The sequence below is a fragment of the Hirundo rustica genome, chromosome 6 (assembly GCF_015227805.2).
Source record: "Hirundo rustica isolate bHirRus1 chromosome 6, bHirRus1.pri.v3, whole genome shotgun sequence".
In the NCBI taxonomy this organism is placed as follows: Eukaryota; Metazoa; Chordata; class Aves; order Passeriformes; family Hirundinidae; genus Hirundo; species Hirundo rustica.
In genome coordinates this window covers 38981497-39008891 of record NC_053455.1, presented here as the reverse complement: position 1 = coordinate 39008891, position 27395 = coordinate 38981497, and the positions used below count along the sequence as shown (strand labels likewise).

The window sequence follows — 27395 nt, the reverse complement described above, 5'->3', positions numbered from 1 at the left end:
TCGTATCTTGTCTGGCCTCCCAGGCCTGCAGCCGGGCCTTTTGGACCAATACCAAGACGCTCCAGCTCCTCTCGGGGTCCCAAAGGAAAGAGGGAGCCAGGGCCCAAACCCCTTGTAGTGGGAAACAAACAGCACAGTAGCTCTGCTCCATGAACCATCATATTTAATAGTTGCCATCACAGCAGATCCAGCTGAAGCACAGAGATCACTGGCTGCAGGGACCGGGAGAACTCTTCTACCTCCCTGGTGCTTCGCACAGCTCCCTGCAGCCTTTAGCTCTTCCCTGCCCCATTTCAGGCAGACACCCAGCTTTGTGCAGGGGCTGAGCCCCACTGAGCTGGGGAGCCCCTGCCCTGCCTCTGCCACCTGCACCTTGGGGGAGAGGGGAAAGGGGCAGAGAAAGGCTTCCCTCCCGAAGGTATAGTTACTGCAGGGAGGTATGAGGGGAATTTTTCTCCCTCCCCAGGGCACGGATACGGAGATGGAAGGGGTGGGGATGGGGACAGAGGCAGGAGAAGGTTGTTTCATCTCATTCTGGCTCTGGCAGAGGAGATACTGGGGCTTCCTCTGCCACCCCTGCCCAGCAGCCATCTCCCCAGGGCCTGGCTGGGAGGTGATCCCATCTCCCAGGCAGGACCCAGCATGTGGGTCTCGTTTTCTGTAGCTGCTGCGTCATCATACCGCAAGAGACTGACTCTGCCACCACAATTAAAAGTCACCCCGGATGGATGTGACGGGAAGCTGTGCCACGGTCACAAGGAGGAGATGCTGTCACCCCAGCCTGCAGCTGGAAGGGGCGCGAGCACGCTACTGCCCCCCCCAACTGCTCACAAGCAGGGCACCCAGAGGGTGCTTCTCCAATAGAATAAACTAAGAGTATTTTGTACAATAAACACGATTTGTCCAGCCCTCCCCCCTCCCGTCCCCCCAGCCCAAGGAAGGGGAGTCACGAAAAGAGGCGGTGCTCCGTGCCCCGGGGAGCCCTGCCCCGGGCCCGCTCCTCCTCCAGGCTCAAAGCAGCTCTTGTCCATGCACGACACGGGGAAGGGGCGAGACTGCAGCCCTGGCTGTGCAGGTGCCTGTGCCAGCCCCTATTCCAGGTAGATGTCCTCTGTGGGGCACGTGTACTCCACATACTCCTTGTAGAATTGCTGGAAAGCCCTCCTGCAACACAGCACCAGGCAAAGCTTAGCAGCAGCCTCCTCACAAGGCAATTATACATCCTCATTTCCATCCTGACCCTCAGTCCCCTGTGGCCTGTTTGCCCCCCAGCCCCTGACCTCTTCTGCATTAGCCCCAGAGCTGCCATCAGAGCCACAGGGTCTCCAGCCTGGCTCTGATTCCCTGCACAGTGCATGACTTTCAGCCATCTGCCTGCAAAGCCTTGCACTGGGACTTGTTCCAGTACTGTCAGGAATATGATGCCCACAGCCCTGTCAGCCCTGGCTCTCAAGCCAAGCATCCCACTTGAGGTGCCAGCCTGGGGCCAGGTCCAAGCCCCACATATAGGGGGAGATGGCAGGATTCAGCCTGGCTGTCTTGTTCCTCCTGCCCTCCGAGCCAGCCCTCCCTGCCCAGCCAGGACTCACCCTACAGACTCCGCCAGTGGCTTCGTGGACTCCTCCGAGACGAAGACATGACAGGCAAATCTGTGGTCAGCAGGGTGCTTGGTGATGAACCCAAAATATCTGAGGGCACAGACAGTGGATGTGACTGGACCAGCAAACCAGCAGGCACAGATACCCCAGCATCTCTGAGGTGTATCCACACTTAAGCATAGGGATTTGGGACCTGAAACTTCCCCTATAAATCCTGGTGGCCACCCCAGGGTCATGCCACAGCCCATGTCCACAGCTGCAGCTCTGGGCTCTCAGGGGAAGGAAAGCCCTCCAACCCAGGGCTCTGGGAAACCCTTTCTCCCTAGCCTCAGCCGTGCTACCCCCAGGGAGCAGGAAGGCAGCAAAGCCTTGCTGCTGAGCTACTGCTGTCGAGAGCTGCACTACAATTCCTTGCTACTCACTTGTTGTTCTTTGGATGGTACCCACAAAAGGAAATGTTCTTCAGCTGGAAAAAATGGCTACACTTGTTTACCTGGGGGAGAGAGAGAGAGAGGGGGGAACTGTCAGAGCTTTTATCCCCACCCCCTGCAGTGCAGCTGGTCTCTGGCACCTGGAGACGGAGGAGTGAAATTAATTGGAGCCTAATCCTGGGCTGCTATCAGCAGCAGTTTCAGGATTGCTCCAAGCACCTGAACAAAGGGAGCTTTTCCAGGCAGCCCAGCTGGCTCTCACCCCAGCTGCCTTTACCGCCAGTAGCTCCTGCAGGATTTCCCTGGAGGCCCTGAGTCAGACGGTACTCAGGCTAGAGTCAGCGCTGCTGCTCACCAGCACACGCAGCCCTCCTTCACTAAAAAGGGTCTCAGAAACACCAGTACACAGAAGATAAATGGATGACTTAGAACTAAACAAGTCAATTCAAGCCTGGGTGTCGAAGGGTCCCAGCCAGAAAAGAAAACTTATTTATACAAAACTAAAGAGCAACTAAGTTGATGGCATCCTCTAGATACAGGCTAGATTTGTAGAAACCTCAGCCCAGCTCTGTCACAGCACTCAGAGCCGTGAGCTACTCCTATCCCCCAGCTGGAAGGGAGGTTTCCCAACAGCTTGCTGCAAAGCCCTCACTTTGCCCTGCTCAGCATCCCAACTTGCTTTACTAGGCTACTTATGCAGAATGCTAATCAGCAGCCTGCCCTTGCCAGATAAAGAGATTACAGGGCAGATCTGGAGGACACCACTCAAAATAGTAGCAGAAAGGTTTAGAAGTAGCTGACAGATTACCGGGTAGGGCTCAGCTCGCAGCATCCCAGCGCGGTGATGCGCCTGGCAGCTGTGAGAGCATCAGCTGGCCCAGAGCTGGGGCCTTGTGAGGCATTGGGGACCTCGATGATGGGCCTAAAATGCTGATGATGGTGTTTCCCACACCCTCAGATGTGCGGTGGAGCCCTTTAATTTTCATATGCAATCATGGCCTGTAGCACATGAGAGGGCATGAGCCAGCTCAGAGCAGCAATCAGGGAAGGGATGAGATGAGCAGGGGCAGGGCACTACCTTGCTGTGCTCCTTGGAGTCGTCAGCTTTCACAGCAATCTTGACCCCGCGCACACTGATCTCCAGGACGCAGCTGGAGGGGGGGTTAAAGTGCACAGTGAGGCGGCGCGTGGTGGCAATCTGCAGGAGAGAGAGAGACAAAGCCGTGGGACTCGTGAGCAGTGATGATGACGCCCCGCTGAAGCTCTGCCCTGCCGCCAGAAGGAGCGGGCACTCCTGCTCCCTGGGATGGAGTGGGACGCTACCTTCTGCATGGCCGCACAGAGCACATCGTTGCCCTTGTGGTAGGGAACCTGCACGGAGCCAAGGAACTTCACCCGAAACTGGTCCACCCAGTCACTGCTCTTGGCCAGAGCTGGAAAAGAGAGCACATGGCAAGGGATCATCTCTGGTGACCAGGTGTGTGGGCTGAGCTCCACCTCCCCTCTCCATCTTCCAGCTCCTGTGCTTTTTCCCTGCCCGGGAAAAGCTTCCCTCAACAGCAGGTACCAACTCCCAGCATCACAGCAGGACTTGCTCACCGCCCCTTGCTGGATGCCCAGGTCTTCCCCCCCAGCCCCCTGCTCAGCACCAGACTGCTCAGCAGGGAGGCTGTGGTACAAGCTGGGGACAGCAGCAGGCTGCAGACAGAGGCTGGGTACCTGTTACATGGTCTGGGTCCTTGGTGACTTCAATAGCATAGTAGGCAGGAAAGATGCCCCGATCTCCTGTGCGCATGTTGTAGGCCTCATACCAATAATCTTCTGCCTGCACCTCCACCAGCAAAGGATCATCCACCTCCAGCTCCAGCTCGTCTGCATGGCGAGGCACAAACCTGCGCAGAGAGGCACTGGCTAGCTAGCAGTGCTGGTGGCCTTCTCACTGGCATGCTGCTGGGACACCCACCACCACCACCTCCCCAGGCAGTGCCCTGGCAGCCATGGGGACCTGACACGCTAAATAAAGCACTGGAGGAGGTTTGGGCTCAACAGGCAGCAGCATCCTGGCACCTAATGCAAGGCTATCCCCTATTGCACCACCCAGGCTGCCCCTCAGAGGCCCCGATGGCCCTCAGAGGTCTTGCCCATGAAGCAGCCTGCACAAATGTTGCTCCTGGGCAGGGCATGAACTACAGGCACTGGTTTATTCCCCAGGGCTTCCCACACCAGAAACACTGTTCTAACCCCACTTTGGTGGGAGTGCAGCACCAGCTTTGCACCGACAGAGGCTGGGGACACTGCCTGTGCCTGCAGACTCACCTAAAGACAGCACGGTGAGTCTGCTCCTGCTCCTCCCCGTTGATCATGCAGGAGAACAACCCAAAGGACTCGGCACCTGGGGACAAAGGCAGAGGAGGACACATCGGCATCGAGGGATCAGCATCACAGCCAAGAGAAGGACAAGGGCCAGGCCGTTTGCTGAGGCTCCTGCAGGACAGCTCATCCAAGACAAAGCCATGCGACGCCACAGGAGGGAGAGGCACGGCTGGAGCCACTGCGCTGGTGCCCAGCAGTCCCCACTGGGAACAAGAACTCCCTGCACCAACACAAACAGCTGTGACACCTGCACGGGACCAGCCACACTGTGGGAAACCCTGCCGGCTGGAACATGTCACCAGCGCTCTTCTGGGCTTGGAGAGGAGTGTGGCATGCCAGGAATATGATGGCCCCCTGTGACCTCACTCAGCCTCCCCCTCAGCATGGCCATACCTTGGGCAAACCAAATGAGCAGCCTCAAACTCCTACTGCCACCCTCACCTGACACTCACAAAGTTTTTCCAAGCCCCACCGTGCCTCCTGAACCACCAGGCACAAAGCCACAGGCTGCAGCAAGCAAGCAGAACTGGGGCTCAGTGCTGGTGGTGGTTTCCTATCTCGTGTACCAGGGACAGGCAGGGCTGCCCAGCCCACCTCCCCCCAGTGCCCAGCACTCACTGGAGGAGCGTGCCCGACCGCTCATGAAGACATTGAGGAACTTCTTGGAGAAGTGGATGTCTGCCTCGGGGGTGGAGTCCTCGGAGAGGCAGACTGAGTCACGCTTCAGCGCATCCTCCTCGTACTCCTCGCCAATGGCCGACTCATAGGGTGAAGAGATGCAATTGTCATAGACCGTGGCCGAGTCGCTCTCATCACTGTAGCCTGAGTAGCACTGCTTGAGGCTGACCAGCTCCAGCTGCACGTTCTCATCCACCACCAGCGTGTATTTGACAGAGTCATAGGAGAGGGCACTGGTGTCCGAACTCACGGAGGCTCTCTGAAGGTTGTGCCCTGGCCGGGAGCCACCGCTCCCACCACCGCAGGAGGCCCTGGGCGGGTTTGTCTTGTCAGGGGAGGACATGTAGTCCAGCACCTCATCCTCCTCGCTGATGGAGGGGTTGGTTTTCCCTGCCAGGGCTGAATAGCTGGAGGTGTCAATGTCAGAGCTGATGGACATGCGGTTTTCACTGGACTGAGACAGGAACGGCTTGTCAGCCTCCAGGGGGTCCGAGTTCTTCTGCACGGGCGTCAGGTAGATCTCCTCCGTGGCCTCCAGCCTCACATCCGTCTGGTAGCGGATGCGGTCCCGGTGAGCCTCGGGGCCCCTCGTTACCACCACGATGCTGGCGCCGTGCGGTGGGGCCCGGCTGGCGGCCTGGTGCTTCTCGGGCGGCCGGGACGAGGCGACGCAGGCTGGGGCCATCTGTGTGGCCGCTGTGCGCCGGCACGGGCTCTCCGTGGATGTGCCCCGGTCTTTGGTGGAGGTTGTGCTGTTTTGGTGATTGACCTCATCACTCAGGCAAACGTGGTCATGGGGAGGGGTCTGCTCACCTGTGGGGAGAGGAGAGCAGCGTAGACAGCCACTGGGAGGAGGATGCTCCCTGACAGGGAAGGTGTCCAGGGACGCCACCCAGACTCACAGATTCATAGAATCATTTAAGTTGGAAAAGACCTCTAAGATTCTCAAGTCCCACCATTAACACTGTCAAGCCCACCACTAAACCATGTCTCTAAGCACCACATCTACACAATTTTGAACACTTCCGGGGACGGTGATTCCAGCACTTCCCTGTTCCAGCGCTTGATCAACCTCTGAATGAAGAAATTTTTTTCTAATATCCAATTTAGACTTTCCCTGGTGCAACTTGAGGATATTTCCTCTTGTCCTACTGCTTGCTGCTTGGAAGAAGAGAGCAACTCCCAGCTCACTAACAATCTCCTTTCAGGTAACTGTAGACAGCAAGACAGACATGCACCCTCCATCCATGTGGTACATTTTCCCCAACCTCCTGCTCCAGCACCACTTGCCTCAGGCTCCTGAGCACCATGAAAGGGTGCAAGGAGCTGACCCTGGACAAAAGCCTGAGAACTCACCCGTTTTCAGAGGGGACGACGACCGGGACACCCGCTCCTGCCAACTGTGCTTTTTCCCCAGAGAGTTGTTATTCAGAGTGTCCTGAGGAGAAGAACAAAGCTGCCTTACAGCCCAAACAGTAAACAGCATGTGGCACGCAGCACCCATTCCTCCCTGGCTCCACCGCACCCCGCTCAGCTGGGCGTGCTGGGATACACGGTGCTCGAGGAGACCCCCCTGCCAGCCCCACATCTCGCCACGCTGCTGCTGCAAGAGCAGGCACGATGGCTGAAGCAGGGTGGGCAAGGAGCCGGCTGGGCTGCATTCATCCACCAGGGGAAACTTGGCTGCAGAATTCCATAGCTGGACAGTCCCAAGACAAAAAATTCAAGACCTGAGCCTGCCTGCATGCTTTGCTCCCATCCTGCTGGCCCTGCCTATCTTCAAACCACCCAGCCTAATGAAACGGGGGAAATCCCAAGGACCAGCTGTCGTGCTGCCACTCAGCTGGAAGCCTGCTACTGGACAGACTAAAGCCTGCCCCTGGAGACATCCGTACTGGGTGTATACAGAGGCACACCCAGATAGTGCGTATGTATACAAATCTATACACACACACACACACATACAGTTCACTAGCGGATGTCAATCCAGAGCAGCTGGAGAGGAGAGGCAGGATCAGCCCATCCATGCTCCCCATGCTTGGGTGAGTTTCTGTGGGTGCTGCGCCCTCCGTGCCCAGCCCTGGGTGCCCGGCCATGCATGTGCACAAGGGAACACGTGCTCAGCCTCGCTGCAAGACCTGGGGACCAAAGCACACCAAAGTCCCCTCTAACGAGGGCCCTCCTGCAGTTGAGGGACAAGTCCTCCCTGCTCACTCCCACAAGGTGTGACATCCTGCCTGATGCAGTGCCAGTCCTCATCCATTTCTCCATCCCCAAGTTCTCCCTGGCTGCATTCTCCCAGCCCCTCCTATGGGGCACTGAGTGTTTCTGCCCCAGCTGCAGCAGTGGCATTTTCCACTGTTAGTTTTTGCTTAAGTACCAAAGCCCTGCTGGGACTCCCTGGATTTTCTCACGGCCTTATCACCAACCCGCAGCTGCTCCCAGCAGCACAGGAACTGCCCTGTCCTTGCTTTGCTTCCCCGCTGACATGAAGAAAGCCTTTGCCCCAAAATTCCATCATGTCACACACTGCCCAACTATGCCTGCCAGATCCCTGCCTCCATGCGGGGAGGGAGAGACCCCCTTCACAGAGCTTTGGCAACCTCCCACCTTGGCCTCCACGAGTCCCTCCTGTGCCGAGGCAAATAACAGCACGTCCCTGCTAGCCTTTCCCAGGGACATGACGGGCCGGGATGTGGGCCAGGCAAGCTGTCACAGCGATGGCCTCTGCGTGCACAGTGCCACAGGGCCAGCACACACAAGACAGCCTGGCTTCCCGGACCGGGACAGGAGGCAGCAATGCAGCAGGCACAGCCCACTGAGCCCACCCATCCCCACAGGGCCAGAGCACTCAGGGGTCTGCAACACCCTGCCAGGGTGGAAAGGCACTCACAGTCTTCGAGGATGAACGTAGCCAGTCACCACGGCTGTTTCTTGCCCTCTGGGAAGCTGGGGATGTTCCTCTCACCATTTCCAGGCCACCTGCCTGGGATGATAATCCTAAGAGTGCCCAGCAGCAACTGAGACATCACCAGGCTGGATCCCAGCCCCAGAAAAGCAGAGGGTGGGATGATGCCTTGCTTTGTGAACACCCTGTCTGGCAGAGTGCCTGGTGCCCCAGCTGGGCATTCAAAAGAGGATGCATGGCCATGGTCCCTCTTCTGACTACTTGTAGGAGAAGGGAGCTGGGCAGGTCAAGTGTCTCACACAAGTGGAGACAGATTTCAGGCTGCTCCCCAAGGGATGCCCTGCACCCTTGTCCTCTCCTCAGGGCACCACGTGCAGATGGAGAAAATGCCTCCGGCTATAGGTAGGAATCCAGAACAGGAACCCCAAGCACCTTACAGCCAGCCTCTCAACTAGATCCTACCAACAGCACCATCCTGCCTAGCCAGCCATGCCACAGTCTTGTGCCACCATCCCCGCTGGCTCCAGGCTCTCATTACTAGCTGCAGCAAAGCCTCCCCTCCCATTCCCCCTGTCCTCAGCTCAGCTGTGCCCAGGACCCCCAGTGAGCCCCACAGGGTCCACCATCTCCTTGCAAAGGGACCATCAGCATCCCCAGCCCACCATCTCTGCAACTCCCCCCACCCCAGCTGGATGTGGCTGCCACACACACCCCTTGCTCCTCGGGGTCCCTGCACAGGGTAGGACAAGGCTGCTGCTGTCCCCTTGTCCATTATGCTCAGTGGAGCTCTCCCCGCCTCCCCAGCCCTGCTGCCTTTGTCCCTGGTGCCAGCTGCCTGCGGGCGCCTATCCTTGGCTCTGTGCCTCCCTCCTCCTCCTCCCACCCATGGCCTCCGGCAGAGAGCTGGCATCAGCTGCGGGTGCTGGGCTGGTGACACCCAGCTCCGACTACTCTCCATCTGTCACCCACGGGGACACCTGCCTCTCACTTCATGCTCCTCGGCTGAACGTCACCGCGACGAAAATCCTCCTACTTGGCAGAAGGCAGAGCTGAATGGAGGAGGGTGGCAAAAATAGCCCCGCACGTCGCGCACTTCGCGTGGGTTTGTAAAGTTTGCAGAAGCGACAGAGCAAAGGGACTCCAGCCGCTGCCCGGGGGGTCAGTATGCAGGGCACCAAAGCATCATCCACCCCACGGGTGACAGAAACACCATGGCTGTGTGGGGCAGGCAGCCTCGGCTAAAACCATCCAAAATCTTTACAAAATCTGAGCGTCAGCGAGACCACAGTACCCCCTTGTCCTCCCGGCCACCATTTTGGGCGTTGCTTTTCTGTCTCTCAGATTTTCTACGGGGTTCTGACATTAATGCTTCTCTCGCCCAGGCACCACCGCTCAGGAGCTGAGGCCACCAGGTCCCCACTGCCAGGCACGGGGCACCTGGTGTCACCAGCCTGCCCTAGAGCTGGTGCTGCCCCAGTCCGGGGCAGCTGGAGCCCAGCCAGCTGTTGGTGCCGGCCCTGGGCTCGCCAGTCCGTGGCGCGGTGCCCCGTCCCGGGATGGCTCATTCACGCGTTCGGCAGCCGTGCCTCGTTCGCTGCCCATCCCACGGGAGCCCTTCGCAGCTCCCACCCTGTCCCTTCCGCACGGCTCTCTGCCACGCCACCCGGACTCTGCTGGGGCACATCGCAGTCCCGACACGATTCTCGGCGTGTTCCCTCTCCACCTCGGCGGCAGAGACGAAAGAAGTAACCCACCCGGCGTCTAAGCCCCCTCAAAGAAGCCCCGCCGAGCGCGGTGCTGGGATGCTCGGCAGTGCCCAGGGGCGGCCCGCCAGGGCGTGCTCAGGTCCCCGGCATCCGGGGAGACCCGGGCCCGCAGATCGCTCCCTCCGGCTCGGCCCGCGCTGCGCCCGGCCCGGGAAGGCGAGCGGCGGGGAGAAGGGACCTCTGGATGGCGGGGGCGGCTGCCCCGCCGAGCACCGCGGGCAGCCGAGCCGAGCCCAGCCCCGCCACCCCTCCAGCCGAGCCCCACCATCCCCTTCTATTCCCTCCCCCTCCCTCCATCCGCCCGAGACAAAAGCCCCCGGCGGGCGGCGGGAGCATCCTTCCTCCTCCTCCTCCTCCTCCGCACCACCCAATCCCCCCGAGTCCCCCATCCCGCCTCACCTGGCTGCGAGGCACCTGCGGGAAGAGGTTGAGGGTTGTCGGTCGCTTCGGCTTGTAGACTTCGGTGGTCCCGGCCGGGGGCTCTTTCTGCAGCGGCTCGGGCGCCGTCTGCTCCTCGGCCGGCGTGTCCCCCGCCGCGTCGATGAGGTCGAGCTGGAGCATCTCGGCCTGCAGCCGGCTGGCCTCCCCGCCGCCCGCCGCCCGGGCCGCGCCGCCCGCCCGGCTCACATGGCCCTGCCGGGATTAGTGCCCGCGATCAGGCCACCGGGCGGGCGGGACGGGCCTCCGCCGGGGCCGGGCAGGGGGGCCGGGGACGCCGCATCGGCACCCGCGGCCGCTGCCTTTTAAAGGGGCAGCGATGTTATTCCCGGAGCCGGGGAGCCCCCCGCCCCTCCCCTCCTCCCCGGGCAGGCGCGGGCAGCATCCTTCCTCCCTGAGCGATGGGGCTTCCCCGGCACCTTATCGCCGGCAGGTGTCTGTCTGGAGGTACGCGCAGCCGTCACATTCACTACGAAGCACGCAAACGCGCGCACCCAGGTTTCGTCTCGACATAACAAGGACATTTTTTACAGCGAGAATAACCATTCTGCGGAACGACCTCCCCAGGGAAATGGTAGAGTCCTCATCTCTGGAGATTTTCAAGCTGCCGCTAGAGAGTGTGCCAGATCGTCTCACCCAGACTCCCTTTCCCACACAAGGTTTGGCCGGGTGATCCTTTGAGGTCCTTTCCAGCCGGGGCTACACTATGATTCTTCTTCCTTCTAAGGCAGACTGTGTCCTTTCTTGGTTCCTCTCCTGGCAGGTGGGACTCATACAAGCACATCATCAGTTTGATCAGACTTGGTCCACCCCCTGCCTGGAGCAGGTCACTTGGGGTCTTGTCTGTCACACCTGAACATCCTCACAGATGGAGAACCCCCACCACGCTGGGTACTGGCACCAGGTACTGCACTATTACTACTACTTTTTCTCTCTAGGGGTTGAAATTTTCACTGCACACCTCTGAAAGGAATCAGTCCTCCTTCCCTGTAATGCCCACTTGGACCAGCAGCTCCTTCCTCCTTGTCTTATCCATCCAGGACAAGCCTTCTCTGCCCGCTCCTTGCATTTGCACATATCAGGACCTGAGGCCATACGGGAGGGATGCCCTGCACGGGTTCTCCAGTCACCTGCTGGTGGTGGCTGTGCTCTGGCTGGAGGCAGCTCCAGTCTTTTCCCTGCACCCTTTTGGAACAGGGTGGCCACTGTGGCCTGTGGGGGCTCTGAGGGTTCCATCCCACCAGCCTGGCTGTGCCCGAGAGCTGAGCCACCACACTCCTTGTGGCTGTGCTGCTGGGCAGAGGCACCGATGTTCCCCCTGTGTGTGTTTTAAGGTCAGTGGTTTCCTTCCCAAGGCCCCCTCCCTGCACTAACTGGAGCTTGCACGTGCACAGGTTGCTGCAGCCAGCAATAAAGGCAGCAACCTGGCATCATGGAGTTGAATTCCCTTCGTTATCAGCTGTTTGTGGTGACTGCAAGCTTGTCAGCAGGCAGGGGTGGGGAGGGGGGCGGTTTGCAGCTGAATACTATCCATGTCTCCAGCTGCATGGAGGATGCCCCTTGAGCCATGAGAGAAGGAACAGCCCCAGCGGCTCTGGCAGCCACTCCAAGAGCTCTTGTTGCTACCAGCTCCTGAACTGTCAGACAAAAGCCAGCACAAGACAGGGCTCAGGTACAAACCCTCTCAAGGGAGTCATTCCACTCCAGCATCCCTGCTGAAGTCCTGCAGTGGGTGAGCAAATGGAGAAACACTGCCACTGACACATGTCCTCTTGAGACTTTTAACATTTAAATCCCTTGTTTTGAGCATTAACCTTCATGCCACAAGTTCTGCATTTCTGTCTGTGACAAATCACATGGATTTTAACAAGGAAACCGAGGCATGGGAAAAGAACTGGAGGGAAATGCCAACCGAATGGATTATACCTAGCCAAGGTGGGTGTATTGGACTCAACTGGTGACATTCAACCTAGACTGCTAATGATGCTGCTTCCATAACCCTGTAGCTGTAGCAATCACTCGGAAAACTCACAGAGGGAGAAGTCCCGGAAGGATGCAGAAAAGCATATCACTGTCATTCTGAAGAAAAGGGCACACTAGTAGGGGTGCAGCATTCTAGCTGCAAAAGCTAGGAGGAAACTACAGCCACTGCAGGTATTATTTATGGCCTGTAGCTCAACAAAGTGATTTTGAAACCACACAGAAATCAATCACCTTACTGTGTGAGTGAGACCTGCAGCGATGTGCAAAGCAAGGGCAGGGACTAGACATCAGGAAGCCTTTCTAACTGCAAGGACACTACCACACCAGGACAGGCTGCCTCAGGACCCTCTGGGAACAAGATAATGTCAGCTAAGGTCAGCTTGAGCATGCTCATGTCTCAGCACAGATGCAATGCTGAGGTGACTTCCCAAAGTCCCTTCACCCTGTGGGAGACACCAGGGTGTGTGGGAGAGCCAGTCTGGCGGCAGGATGAGCACAAGATGCACACCTTGTCTCCAGTGCAGTCAGGGACACTCGTGCTTCCTTACAGCCCTATTCCTGGGACAGATGTGATGCTGGTGTGCTCCTGCTGATCCTACCTCACAGCTGCAGGGTGCTGTCCCAATGGCAGAAAGTCCCAGTGACTAACAACCGGACTGTCTCTGACAGTCCCAGTGTTGTGATCCATGGTTCCAGGGGGCTGGAGCAGAATGAACCTGCTGCAATTGAGAAGTACTGGGATCACCCCTGGAGTGCTGGTCTAAGCTGGGGAATCCCCTGTGTGGGGGTTGCTGCCCACCTGAGGAAGTTGCTTGCTTCCCTAGGAATGAAAGGCTCTTGTAGAGGAGTGGAGTGATATGCCAAGATGTTGCTTGAATAATGGAAGTCTCTTCCCTGCTCCCCCACTCTTGCAGCCTTCACTGTCAGAGGAGGAGTGACAAAACCTTTGGCTGGGAAAAGCATTATATGAGCACAGGGAAGCAAGGGGGAATTGCTGAGCAGCAGGCACAACTGTGCCCCCTCTCCCTACCACCGGCTGGCTTCAAAGTGCCAGGAGAAGCCTCTCTGCCTCCAGCCTGGCACAGCCACAGCTGGCCGTGGATCACAGAGGCAGCTCCATGGGACAGCCTGTGAAAAGCTGCATGGAGCAGGCAGCCACCTGGCTGCCCCATCCTTTGCTCCCACCCCACACATCCAGATCCCCAGCAGCCCCCGGATCACAGGCTCATGGCGGTGGCTTCCCTCTTTGCAGTGGGTCCTGCTGACCTTCCAGGAGCAGCTGCCAGCAGCAGCACACCTGGATCAGTGGCAGTGGACATCAAGAGAAAATCCCTGGCATTTCCAGCATTATTATTACACTGAAATAACTGTTTTTTCCTCCACATATCTGTATCTTCATAGCTGTTTCAGACATTTACGTGCACACCCGTGAAGGCTCAGCACAGCCCTGCATCAGCTCTTTTCCCTTTGGGTGCTTGTTCTCATGCTTTTAGGTATTTCCAAGAGAGGTATTTATTTTTAATTTATTTTTTTTTTCATTCCGGCATTAGCCATTCCCCACAGTTCCTAGAAAATAGATGAGGCACTGAACTTTTATTAACCTCTGCCTGGCTGTTTGCTGGGATCCATCCTGCTGAAACCAGAGTTTGTCACCCTGGATTTCTAAGCCCCTAAAACAAAGCCAAACCCCAGGTCTGGTGCTTTTGTTGCAACCAACCCTCTCAGCTCACCTGACTGCTGCCATTGGCGAGGTGGAGGCTGTGTCCCTCACCCCAGTGGCCCCTGCTCCTTCCCAGCTGGCCTTCAGCCCTGCCATTCAAAGCCCCAAAGACACTTCTGCTCCTCCTCCACACCCTCTCCTTAGCCCATCTCACTTCTCTTTTCATTCAGTGGGGACTTCTTGTTGAAGGTTCCTTTCAGCCATGCGTGGTATTATTCCTCACTCTCAGTACGTGGTCTCCCATCCATGAGGTCTGGTCCCTGTCAGTAGACAGGCCTCTCTTGCACAGACATCAGTCTACGCCTCCTTGCCGTTTCTGTGTGTCTGAGCCACTCTTTCTGAAGAGCTGCTAAAATAGCCCATAATGAGGTCATCTTTGTTTTCCTGGGACCAAAAAAATTCCCCCAAACTCTTCTCTGTTTGCGTGTTGACCTCTGCACCAGCTGCTTGTTCCTTCCACGGGGTTTTGTCATCACCCAGCTCTGCCCAGACCCCCCACCTCCTCAAGGTCACTGACTGTGCCCATCCAGCAGTCACCTTTGCAGCCTTCAGGAAGGGTTTGCCCCCTTGCTCCTTTCCAGTGCTTTCCTGCTAGCTGTTGGGTTACTGTGCCTGCCCGTCTCTCCAGAGACTCACCGCTGGGCAGCTGGATGACTCCAGCCCCTGCTCCCCAGATCCTGTTTTCCCCTGCCCATCACTCCCTGCTCTGGCGCGATCCAGTGAGCCAGCAGCTCGCTGTCACCTCGCACTGCTCCACGGCCGGGCTTTCACCAGCTGCCCAGCCCTGCAGGGGTGACCAGGGCCGTCCTTGGACCCACGTACCACGGCCGCTCTGCGGCACCGGCGCCGTGCGAGCCCGAGCAGGGCAGCGGCACGGCCCCTCACGCCGGGCCCCAGCATGCCAGCACGCCTGGCCAGCCCCGGGCAGCCCCACAGGATGCAATCAGCCGGCTGCTGCTGACTGCTGGCCATTACTGACGGCCCTGCCGCACGCAGACCCGGCCACGCTGCTCCCTCTGGGCCTGACTGCGTCCATCACGCGCATCCCGCCACCTCGTCGCCCCGAGCTCGCTCCGGATGGCAATCAGCTTGGAAAGCTCCCTGGCTCTCGCCTGCCTCATTTGGGGTTGAAAAGCTCCTCTCACAGCCATTGTTGTCACCACTTTCGGTTCTGCTCCTCGGGCAATCCTCCGTGTCCCATATAAGCCATTTGGACATATTTTTAGCAGGCTTTTTTTTTCTGAGCATGATAAGCTTCCTCCTTTGCTGTGTTTATGAATAACTCATTGCTTCCCCTACGGCAGCCTCGCATCCCACTCCAGCAGACTCTCAGTGCACCCAGACGTTTGTGTAAAGCAGCTCTGAGCTGTCCTCAGGGAAGGCATGGGGCTTGCTCCCAGAGCCTGAGCAAACCCTCTTCTGGGGGTCAGATCTCTGTATTGCAGCACAGGAATGCAGAAACCCCCGAGTAAACTGTTTCAAATGGGCAAAAGAGATTGTTTTTCCTTCCCCTCAAGGAGGGGCTGCAGCACTTGAGCTGCAAGTCACCCCTGTCCCTCCCCTTCCCTGCTAAACTTCAGCCAAGGGTTGTCAATCTGTGGAGAAAAATTATAAAAATAAATCCTGCTCTAAGCCCAGCAGTGCTATCAGCAGCAGGGAGCTGTGATGGGTAACAGGAAGAACCCGGCAACACACCCACAGTCTCTGTCTGCCTCACCAATTGCAGGCAGGAGGATCCTCCCAATGCCAGGCCCTCTCTGTGGCTGTTCCCTCGTGGATGGCCAGCACCGGGTTTGCCCTTGGTTTTCCCTGCTGCCTTATCCCTCCTCCCTACAGCATACACAGCCCATGAGCCCAGACTGCCCCAGGGAAGTCTGGCCATAACATCCTAGAGCAGGAGGCGCCTGCAGTTGGAGCAGAGATATTGAGCAGCAGGCCCATATCTGGGAACAGACAAATTTTTTCTGGGAAGGTCAGGAATTAGACCAAGGAGCACAGCAAGACACCTTCACCTCCCAAGGATGAGGTCTGTCTGTACTGTCCCGCCTGCAGTGAGGGATTCCAAACGACACAAATTCACTTTCTAATTTTAAATCTGCGACAAATTCTTGTGCCTTTCCTGTGCTTGCTGGGTCTTTATCAGTTTTGCAGAGGAAGTATTTCCTCTGAGGAACAGAATAATTCTCAAACCACCTGGCTGCTCCTCTCAGCATTTGCATCCTTCAGCACGAAACACATGGACAAAATGCAGAACCTCTATGTTGAGAGGAATTAATTCTTAGCTTAAAGAAATACGTTTTAAGTAGAATGAGTTAGAATGGGTTCCCAGAGTTATAATACTGTGCGATCTACCATGTTGTTTGCTCAGCTTTATTTGCCTAGCATCAGTGGCTGGATCTGCTGAAGCCTTCGGCCTCAAGCTGTGAGTTTACACCTAGAGATGTTTTGGGCTGGAATTGACTTAATTCTCTTTGTCATTTTCCTAGTAGCTAGTGCAGTGCTGTGTTCTGTCTTTCTTACGAGAGGAGCATTGATAACACACTGATGCTGCTGTGGTTGTTGCTGAACAGTGTTTATCCCAGGCCTAGGGCTTTTTTATGTCCTCATGCTCTGTCAGCGAGCAGGTGCACCACAAGTACAAACCAGAACACAAGGAGACTCCAGCTGTCAGCAGAAGCTGTAACTCCACAAGATAAGAACAGTGTATGGCCTGCCTGCACAGACACAGAGAAAGAACCCAGTAAGATGTTAGAAGACCCCAGCCCAAAAATCACCACTGGACCAAGAGGTGCATGGAGAGTCTCTGAGGGGTGGGTGCATGAGTTGTATGGGTGTAATTGCCCAGGGGTTTCTTTGTTCAGGTCCCTCTCTACAGGCACCCAGCTGGAGCTGGCCTGGTGCTGTACCACTAAACTATTTCTATAAAATCTGAGCCTGGGGCTTTGCTACAGGAAACCTAAGGTCAAGCCTGAAGGAGGAGGAGTCAGCCTTAGAGTGAGTGTGTGTTTGAGTGAGGGGTCCAAAAGGGCGGCTGTCAGCTTACTGGAGCTGCCTGCTACAAAGAGACTCTGCTCCCAGCAGTTAGAACTCTCAGGCGGTGTGTGTGATCCCTTGAGTGGTACTGAGAACGCTCAGGCTGTGGCTTTTCCTTTAACACCCTGCATATCTCCAATGTAATTATCAATTTATCTCCATGTTTCTGTCCCCGTGGCCTTCTAGGGAAGTTCAGTGGCGTGAACCCCAGCAGGTTCTTGACAGCGTGCTCTAAGATGGATGGGAGACCCAGTTGGAGCAGCTGCACAGGCTCCCATTTTAATTCCACCTGCTGCCATCAGAGCTACCCCCCTCATCCTGGTTTCAGGAGCCTCCAGCCTCCTAAAGACCTGTGAACAGCTCTAGCTAAAGGCAGCTAGCAAGCCAGAGAGAACACCCCAGGTGAGCAGAGGACAGCTCTCACCATCCGAGCCCAGCTGCATCCCCAGGTCCAGGGATGCATGTGGAGACAAGAAGAACAGAGCAGGTGGGACCTTTGGTGCCACCTTGCAAATATCTTTGATTCCTGAGAATGTTTATTGGGTGCCAGATGCTCGCTAGTCCTGCTCATTTGAGCATCCTGCTCAAATGGGGGCATGCCCCCATTTGCACCCAAATCCCCGGGCTCATCCCAGAGGAACAAACTCCAACCCCTATAGCACAGTGGGACTGAAATGCACCAGCTTTGAGATGCTTTTTTTGTCCCTGGAGTTTGGTTGGTTCAGAAAGGACCTGCACTGTGCTGGATTGAGGAGAGGGCACTGCCAAGCAGAGGGGATTGGGCCATGGCAGTGGGCTCCTTGAGAAATACTCATCTGGGGATCTGGTGGTCCTGCATGGGGCCTGCCAGCCCCACTGGCACATTCTGCCCATCCCTCTCCCCACCCCTGTCACACTTACCCGGGTGGCCAGGCTCTCCTTGCAGTGCAGGCTGATTCCACACTCATCAGTGATCTCAGAGAGGTCTTCATCCTCAAATTCCTCAAGGCTGATGTCATGGGTGAGCCTGGAGGAGTGGAGATGGCCTGGTCACCCACTGCCCCAGCGGAGGACAGGAGGGTGCCGTGGTGCCTGTGAGCTGGGAGCAGCACTGACACCTCAGAGAGGCTCTCCCAGCCTCTACCAGGAAGAAGGACAGGGAAGGCAGCTCCTTCCCAGAGGGGACAGGTCTGTCCCCATCGAGTGGCTGGGCTTGGCAGGGTCCATGGCTGTTGGGAGGCAGGAAGAGTGTGTCCCAAAGCAGTCCCTGCCTGACCAACGACAGCAGGGACATGCAGGTTGTGAGAACATGGAACAGACAGTACACCCACCCCTATTACAGGAGGTTTGTCTTGCTCACACCATCCCAGGGAGCCTCTGGGATTGTCCCAGCTGGGCACAGACACCCAACAGGGCAAAGGCTGAGGCTACAGGAAGTGGAAAGGCTGGGGATCCTGACAGGGCACAGCTGGAGGATGGACCTGCTAGGACAGGTGACCACATCGAGACCCACAGAACTTACAAGCACAGCAAACCCCTCAGCCATGGCACAACCAGCTCCTGGGAGGGATGTCCCAGCCCAGATGCCTTCGGTAAGAGGCGGCAGTGATTTCCCTCTGCACCAAAATCACTCCCCAGGGTGACTGTGGGCATCCCTGTGAACACTGGCGCTGCTGAGCTGGTCTGCATGGCTTCAGGGGTCCCTTGGAGCTGTCAGCCCCAGCCACACAGACTCATTACACCCCTTCAAAACAAGAGAGATCCTTTTAGCAGCTGAAAATGTGCTGATGAGCCCCAGGGGAGTGGTGAGGTGCTCCTGGCTTCTGAGCATTAAAATATTTCAACATGGTGGTACCTCAATGCTCTTCTCATTTATTCATTACCACAGGGGTAAATAAAAGAGCCCAGCTCAAAAATCCTTGGCCAACCTATTCAGACCCCGGAGTTTTGTCTGCAGTGGCCACGGATGCTGCTTTGCTCGCCACCATTTCCCTTTGCTCTCAGCTCCTCTGGCTGGGAGACACTCGGGTGAAAGGGCTACGCCAAGCCCATCACCCCTCTCTGGCTTGGCCCCCAGCAGCACAGAGAGAAAGGAATCAATCAGAATGGTGTTTTGTGACCTGCAGAGCTCCCACTCTCACTTTAAGCACTGCTTCCACATCTTGGGGCTCCCTCCTGCAGTGACACAAACCCAGTGCCATGGAGGGGTAACATCTCCCCTGTCCCAGCTCCTGGAGAGGGAAAGGAGCTGGAGAAGCCCATGGGGGAAGGAGCACCTTCCCTCTGTGCTCCTGAGGACCCCACCAGTAATGGTCTCCTGGGGAGAAGACAACTGGGAACAACCATACCCATGGAGGCAAGCCCCCAAGACACAACAGGGATGCAAGGACACAGCCTTCAGCACAGGGTGGGATGACTGGACCCCCCCTTTGCCTATCTCCTCCTGCTGCCCATGGGAGGGAGGAAAGGCGGAGCAGGAGGCTCATGATGAGCCTTCAAAGCACGAATTGATTTCTTCTCCGGTTACACGGGTCCCAGGGTGGGACATCATCCACTGCTGATGCTCGGGGCCTCCACCCGCCATGCTGGGGGAGTGCAGTGAGCGCTGCGGGGTCCCGGCGAGGGGCACACCATTGCCGAGGGGCTGCCAGGGGCTCCCCGGCTCTGTAGGAGCAGCCTGACAGGGTGGCAGTGCCCCCCCGCTCCAGGATGGGGTCAGGCAGCCCAGTCCCCGCTCCCGGGGAAGGGGAGATGCTGAGCGGTGCCCCAAACCGGCCGCGCCTGCCAAGGGGCGCGGCAGGAGGTGTCCGGACACCTTCTGTCACTCCGGTGCCTGGCTGTCACGCAGCTCCCTGCGCGGCCAGGAAAACTTCGGGCTCAACTGCGTGCCAAGTTTGCTCCTGTCCCGTGGCCATCACTCACGGAGAAGGGTGATGTGCCCAGGAGCAAGGGGCTGCCCCTCACTCCCCTGCATGCCCGCGGGACAGTCCCCCCTCCCCTAGGCCCACCGGTCCCCTACCATTTCTCCCACTGATCTTCCAGCCAGCTCTCCTCCTCGGTGCTCGAATCCATTTTCAAGGGCAGCTGCATTGAGGAGGAACCCCCCTTTGCTGGGGGACACACTCCCACACCAAAAAAACCCCCAGACCTGCAGCGAGCAGTAGTGAGGGAGGTGAGAGCCGAGCCCTGGGTGCCCGCTGCCTCTCCGCCTGCCCCGTCGCAGTCTGTGGCTGCCGGCGCTGCTCTGTATCCTCACTGCGCAACCTGGGGAAGCTCATTAAAAATAGATGGAATCAGCTGTCCTGGAGGGGAAAAAAAAAAAATAAAAAAATAACCTCCCCAGCTGAGCCAGCGCCAAGTCCCTGCACTCTGCTGGGGACGCTGCCTGCCTCTGCCTGCCAGCCAGCCAGCCTGGCTCCTGGTCTTGCTCCAGCACTCGGCTCCTCAGCACCCACAGCGGGCACAGGGGATCTGCTAACCCCATCACGGAAACCGCAGCACCTGGCCTCCTTCTGCCCTTGCAGCATTGCTGTCCCCCGCGGCAGGGGGACACAGACAGGAGCAGCTGGCTGGCTTCTCACCAGGTGAAGTCAGGGCACTCACTGATGCAAAGGCCAGAGTGTTTCCAGCACAGCGGGACCGGTGTCACGGCCAGCTGCACTTCTGAGCCGAGGGGAGCACCTTTGCCAAGGGGCAAGCCCAGCCAGCACAAAGCAGTGCGAGTAGCACTGTCCCTTCCCTGTCTGCCCCCAGACCCACTCCTGCCTCAGGCAGGATCATCCCTGAGCTTCCCCAACCTCTAACCCATGCTGAGGGCCAGAGAAAACCTGGTGGGCTGCTCTGCCAGCTCCCACCCCTCTTCTGCTGCTGAAAGGGACTTTCCCAGGAGGGGCTGTCAGGTGTTGCTGACAAACTGCTGGCACAGTGGCCTCAGATAGTCCTGCACCACCCCCATGCCTCTCAGACCCACTCTCTCCTTGGCCCATCAAGATGAAGCCAAAGTAGCTCTAGTGGAGGCACCCACCATGACTCCAAGATGGAGACAGGGCATCCCCCTCCCCACGAGCCGCACCCACTCTGATCCACGGTGGGGTGGATCAGAGCTGCTCTCCTGCCCCTCGCTGGTACCCACTCCAGGAGTTTCAAGTAATGGGTGCATCTCCCACCACCTGCTTGGGACCCAGCTTTGCTCCTGGACAGATTAAAGTGGGTGATGTCCACAGGAGCCCAGCTCAGTGCCTGGACTGCCCTGCTGAGCTGACCTGCTGCAAGCTCCCTCCCCAGCAGTGCCACACCACTGGTGCATGTCGCTTGTGACACTGTGGCCATTGTCACTCAGCCCCACAAGAACAGCATTCAGGACTCCATCTTCCCTACCAGCTCTGCCTGGAGGCACCTCATCTGCTTGAAACCTCAATTAATGCAACAAATAAAGAAACCTCTATCTCCGTATTACTCGCGCCCTCTGCTCCTCTCACATGGATGCTCCAGGACTTCCTAGGAAATACAAGGAAGGCTCTCCATTACCCACCTCTGCTCCCTGTACTGGAAACACCCCTTCCTCCCTCTCTCGCTTCTCAAAGAGGCTAAAAATACCAGCGAAAGGAAACAGGTCTGACTCCTCTCAGCTCCATCATTGGCAGTGAAAGCCCGAGCAGGACCTGTATTTAATACACGTGTATTTTGGCCAACTTCCCTTGCCAATGGCCACAGCATCACAGCTATGTAGGAGTCTGTCTCCATCTGTGAGGGTGGGAGAACCCTGTCCTTGCAGGTTATGAGTGGTTTCCTGAAGGATGTGCCAAGAGGCACCTGAAGGTGGGCAGTCCTGCGCTGTATGCACGAGAATGGATAAACTTGGGATTCTCAGGAACTGTGAGCAAGGGTACACACATGGGTGCATGAACCGAGGCAGGTGTTACCTGCCCAAGGCAGGAGCAGCTCGATGTCCTAAGAACAGCCTTATCATCAGTCCTGGCTGCTGTGCCTCTCTTCACCCCATCCCCTGTCAGCCACTGCCGCTGCAGAGGATTTTCCATGCAGGGGTTTGGCCAAGGCAACATGGCCCTGGATGGAGGTGGGTGCTCCAACAGGCCCAGCTCCCCAAGCCATAGTCTGGTAGTCTGCTGTTAGGTGCTGTGTACCAGTCCTGTAACCAGCACTGGTGGAAAAAATAATACTAACCTACATTTGACTGGGCCCTGTCTTTTTCTTCCCCCTCAATGGCCACAGAGACTGCTTTATTCGAACCGATGAGAAGGCGCCTCTCTCTCTCCATCAGAGAAAGACGAGCCTTTCGTCTCCCCTCACAAGACAGGTAGCCCCATTTCAACACCCAGCTCATTCATTCCCTCCAAACAGGCTTTGCTGACAGCTCCAGATGAGCACGACAGACACATGAAACAAACCACAGTGCTAGCACTGATTTTTGCCTCAGCCTGAAGGTGCGTCTTTGAACTTCCCAACAAGGTGGCGGGAACTTCCTCTAGAGATCCCCTCCTTTCCCAAAGGGCTGTGATTTCCAACAGGGCTCCCAGAGTAGAGGAGTAGTTTCCCCTCCCTCCTGACCTATGGAAATAACTCCCTAAGGGGCTCTTTTCCTATGTGCCTTCCTGCCCAGTAGCTAGGTGGACGCCCTTTGCTTTTATCAGGGAAAGCTGAAGGAGATGGAGGGGATCAGTCAGTGATCCCCTCCCAGGTTCCAGCTACATTAGAGCCACAGTCTTGGGGACAGTGCGGCAGGCAACACTGTGAGCTCTGCAGGGCCCTGCATCCAGCTGCACCCCAGTCCCCCCTGCCCCTGTAATGCTGGGTAGAGGGACCCCAGACACAGAGAGACCCCAGAGAGCCCCTCACAGGAAAGCCTGCCACAAAGCACTGGCAAAGCTTCTTAGCAGGGCAAGGAGCTGCAACACAATGTCCCAGAGAAAGATGTTAAGGAGCTCCAGTGAACACAGACACCACTGCAAGGCTTTGGAAAGCTTAAGGACAACAGGGATGCTGGATGAGAATTACATTTTTATTCCTGTCTCCTAAAATGTTGTTATTCTTGTCACAATGAACAGACACCTCTGGAGGACCTCCCGGCTCAAGGAGGCATCACCTCACCATCCTTTTCCTCCCGCTTCTTCTCAGACAACACCAAACCATTGCTGCCAGGTCGCTGTGCCTGGTCTCTTCAGAGCTTCACTCTGCTTGCTGGCCAGGACCAAACCCCTCTCAATTCAAGCCAACCGCTCACCTAACACTCAGGCTGGCATGTCACCCCTTGGAGCTGGGAGCGCAGGTGCATGCACCAAGGGGCAGAAATCTGAAACACCTCATGCTGCAGGCAGCAAGCAGGGGCAGAGGGCAGGGCTCACCTCACTGCCAGCCACGGTCTGAGCCTTCACCCTGAACCACTCATCACTGCTGGGTCCAGCTCATCTGCGGGGGACAGCCCCTCGCTGAGCCCTGCAGCAGGGATGCAGGACGTGGGACATGCACAAACCAAGCTGTGACACGTAACCCAGCTTGTGTTTCACAAGCATGGCTCTCCTCTTGCGTGACACTCCCCGCCACAGCATCACCTCTGATCTGCCAGACCCTGCCCCAGGCTCAGACACATCACTGCGTTTTCTTCCACTTACACCCTGAGATTGGTGCCCGCGGAAGATTTTGCACTCCTGCCTTGATTCCCCAGCTTTCCACCCGGTTGCACAGCCTCCCTCACGAGGAGGCCATTTCTTCCCTGGGGCAGGCTGGCAGCACACTGCTTCTCCAAAGGTCTGAGACACAGCAAGAGGCAGCAGCTCGTTCTCCCTCCCAGGGCATCGCTGTTTGCTGAGGAGCAGGAGGGTGCCCAGGGGGCAGCCACCACATCCAGGACAGCGCCGGGTGATAGGCCCAGAGCTGCTCGGCAGCTCAGCCTCCGGCCCCTGGCTCGGTAGCCAAGCCCCCTCTCCATGGAGGACGATTCCAGAGGCAGCGTTTAATCGCTCGCTTTGCAGGGTACACCAGCCATGTTGCAACAGCTCCCAGCAGCTCTCGCAGGCAGCGCTGCAATAGGAGCAGCTGCCAAAGACCCGGAGCCACCAGCAAAGGGGGTCCAGAAGCAGAGCCCTTCAAACACTGATTGCCTGAACACCACCTTTGCTCGACTGCACCCATCTGTTTTCTCACAGGGACCCACGGACTCTCCAGCCTCAGGGGCTTGGCCTGACAGAGGAGGGCATGATCTTAGCTGTGGTCCCTAGTGTGGACCATCCCCTCCTTTCCACCCAAAATCTCAGCATGCAAAGCAGCTGGTACCATTCCCCCTTCTCAGGCAGCTCTCCCCCCAGCACCCCTGGGTGGCAGAGGCAAGCAGAGAGCAATGGCTGACGAGGGCACGGCTGCCAGGAGCAGCGAGCCTCCCCTAATGGCAAGTGAGCACCGTACCTGCAGGCAGGGGCAGGGCTCCTTCTTTACCCACCGGCACATCCCTGTCCCAGAGCTACCCTCAGCAGGCACCAGGGGCTCCAAAACCCCCAGGCATCCCTGGCTTGGCCCGTGCCATCGGCAGTCCCTGGGACAAACCTCGTTGGGTTTCAGAGGAGACACAGCCCCCCGCATCCCAAATCGATGGGAGCACTTGGTATTGCTAAGAGGATCAATTCTGGCACTCTCCCACCGTCTCACTTGGGGTTCCTGTTTCACACGGGCAGGAAGGAAGCAGAAACAGCTGGGATTTCTAGGAAAGGGCTAGAAAAAGGCTTTCCTTGGGGAGGGGAGAGGGATGGAGCTTTTTTCTTCCTTGAGGAAGAGGTGTTGGAAGAGGAGATGAGACAGGGGAGGGGGCGGGAGCGGGGTGCGAGGGGGACACGAGGCCAAGCAGGGGGCTGGGAGGCTGCAGTGGTGTATGTGTGGGGTGCGGGCCAACATGGCTTGGGTGGGCGAGCTAAGCAGCCACGGGGGGCTGGAGGGATGTCTGCGGTGGGGGTTCAGCGGTGGCTGGGGGGCAGAAGGGATGGCTGGGGCGGGGGGCCGAGGGGATGCGCGGGGAGGGGGCAGGGGACCGGCGGGAGACCGGGCGGGGGCTGCAGCAGATGGGGAGCGCTGCCCCGGGCAGGAGGCAGGGGCAGCCCCGAGAGGGTTCCGCGGGGGGACGGCGGCCGGTACCTGAAATTGGGGGGCGAGGCGAGGTGCAGCCCCAGGAAGGGTGAGGAGGCGGGCGGGGATGCAGCTCCTTTCTCTCGCTCCGCCATTCCGTGGCTCTCTCCATGCAGGCGGAGGGCGGGCGGGAGGGAGGGAGGCAGGGAAGGAGGGATGAAGGGAGGGGGATGCTGGCGGTGCCGGCGGGGAGGGACATACCTGCCGCCGGGGCGGGGGGAGCGGCGGCGCGGCCCGCAGGCTCCATCCCGCGGCTCCCGGCGGCAGCCGCAGGACGGGCACGGTACAGGGGGAAGCGTCACCTCGCACCCCGACCCCACCCGCGCCGCCCGGCCTCGGGGAACGCCGGGCCCGGCGGGGCAGATGCGCCCGCAGCTAGACCGGCCCCAGATGTGCCCGCAGCTGGAGGCTGCGCCCTCAAGGGCAGGCGCGGGGGACGGCCGGGCTCTCCAAAGGCCGAGACGAGCGACCCCAGGAGAGGGGCCGGCTGGCCGAGCGGGCAGGCAGCAGCCCAGGGCCAGGGGCTGGACACAGTGAGCCCCTTGCAGGGGTCTCCTCGGCGGCGGGGAGGTGCCTGGAGGCAGCAAGAGCAGCAGGAACGACCACGCTGGTCTTTGGCACCCATCGCAGGTTTGCAGCACCTGGCAACAGGTCTGGCAGCCCCAGTACATACCCTGTCCCTGTCGAAGCTTACCAGGGCTGCAAGCACTGCGGAGGGAATTTAAAAAACAGCAAACACACCCCTTCCACAGGCACAAAGGAGGGAAAATAAAATGTATCTCAATGTTTCGAGACCCTCCCCAGAAAGGGCAGATCCACTTTTGCATCCAGCACTTTATCTTGGGGGGGTACTCATTGCTGCTACTCTTCCTTACTGGCCTGAGCAGGTTTCTCTCCCCTGCCTCTCCTCCCCATGCTTTGCAGGCTATCTCAGAAAACCGTGCAGGTTGTGCTGTCACAGAAGAGGACAGCATCAGTATTTTTAGATCCCAAGGCTACTTCTGTACCTGAACAGGAGAACTTTCCCTGTTTCCTGCGTGCCCACTGTGCTCCCAGTCCCTGTCTGACAGTCCTGAATGGCATGAGTGGCACTCCTTTAGCAGTTCAAATCTTAAAGATACATCCGGTCCCGTCAGTGTTTCTCACACCACAGAGCCGACTGCCATCGAAGCAATGGTATTCTTGGCCAAGACCCAGGACGTCAGCTGCTTCTCCAGAGAAGAGCAAGCAGAGCCCTCCAAGGCACACAGCCCTCTCTCTCAGGAGTCTTAGCCTCCTGCCAGCCAAACTGGAAAGAGATGTTATCCCTGGACTAGCATGGAGACAAGCACACACCCCCGGGGTCACCGTGCACAGGTAACGCTGGGGCAGGCTCCTGATGGCGATCCAAGTGTCCCCTTTGTCCTCTGCATGCAGACTGAACTGTATTACATGCAGGACCCAAGAGACTCACCGGCATTCTTTCAAGGAGCTTTGGGGTGGCTTTGCTGTAGCTCCATCTCAAAGCACAAACCCCACCTACCAAAATGCAGTTTCTCTGCAGCATGGCTGTTATTTGGTCTCTGACCAGGGGCAGAAGAGAAGGATGCTGCCTTGTCCCACAGCCAGATCACCACCACTGCAGCTCACCTTCTGCTTGGATGCCAAGCACCAGAAGTTCACCCCTTAGTGACCTGACCTTTAGTCAGGTCACCAGCCCTGGCTGGGCTGGCCTGGCAGGAGTCCCAGTTTGACCTTTCCAGCTGCACTACTGTCAGTCAGGTCTATTCTTTAGATGCACAGTAGAGCACAGGGCCCCTGGGAGAGTGCACGCACATCTGCTGCAAATTAAGAGACCGCACTTCCGTCCTCGCCAGCATCTCTGCTCACAAGCCATCTGCTGATTTTTCTCTTTCAAATTGTCCAACTGACCATCAAGTTCACTTCATACCGACTATTCTCAGCCTGAAAGGAAACCTGAGGAGAGCTTATGTGCTGAGAGTTTTCCTGCTCCTCTCCCCGACCCGATCTCCACCCAGATGCAGCTGTAATACCAGACCAGCACTCTGCTCTCTTTCCATCAGCCATCCTTCTCACTGCTCTTTCCTCCTCTTCCTCAAATGGCCACATTTCCAGCTCCATCTCTCCATATCCAGCTGTGTTTTCTATTTTCAGACCTTTCAGCCAGCCCCTCCTGAAGCCACTCCAGCTCCTTCCTTGTGCAGACAGAAGAGACATGGAGGAAGGGAATTTTCTCAAGCACCAGCACACGGAGCAGTCAACTGAGTCCCTGCTAGTAATCCAAGGTTACCCATTTCCAATTCTGAGCCACATTACCATCATTCCTTTGATGGGTAAAACAGGTATCCTGGCCAACAC

At 57.7% G+C, this 27395-nt stretch overlaps 1 protein-coding gene across 2 annotated transcripts; it reads right to left on the bottom strand.

Moving 5' to 3' along the window:
• Positions 1–141: 141 nt before the first annotated feature.
• MAPK8IP1 (mitogen-activated protein kinase 8 interacting protein 1) lies at positions 142–25163 on the bottom strand. 2 transcript variants are annotated; one of them, XM_040067051.1, is made up of 12 exons: positions 25047–25163; positions 17829–17934; positions 10154–10387; positions 6437–6518; positions 5021–5893; positions 4346–4421; positions 3749–3921; positions 3353–3462; positions 3108–3227; positions 2021–2091; positions 1590–1688; positions 142–1164 (listed from the first exon to the last, which is right to left on the bottom strand). In XM_040067051.1, exons 1-12 carry the CDS (start codon positions 25130–25132, stop codon positions 1092–1094), a joined length of 2103 nt encoding a protein of 700 aa, XP_039922985.1. In that variant the 5' UTR covers positions 25133–25163; the 3' UTR covers positions 142–1091. The 2 variants fall into 2 exon arrangements, with proteins under 2 accessions (XP_039922985.1, XP_039922986.1); XM_040067052.2 differs by lacking the exon at positions 25047–25163 and adding an exon at positions 19927–20144.
• Between the last annotated feature and the right edge of the window lie 2232 nt (positions 25164–27395).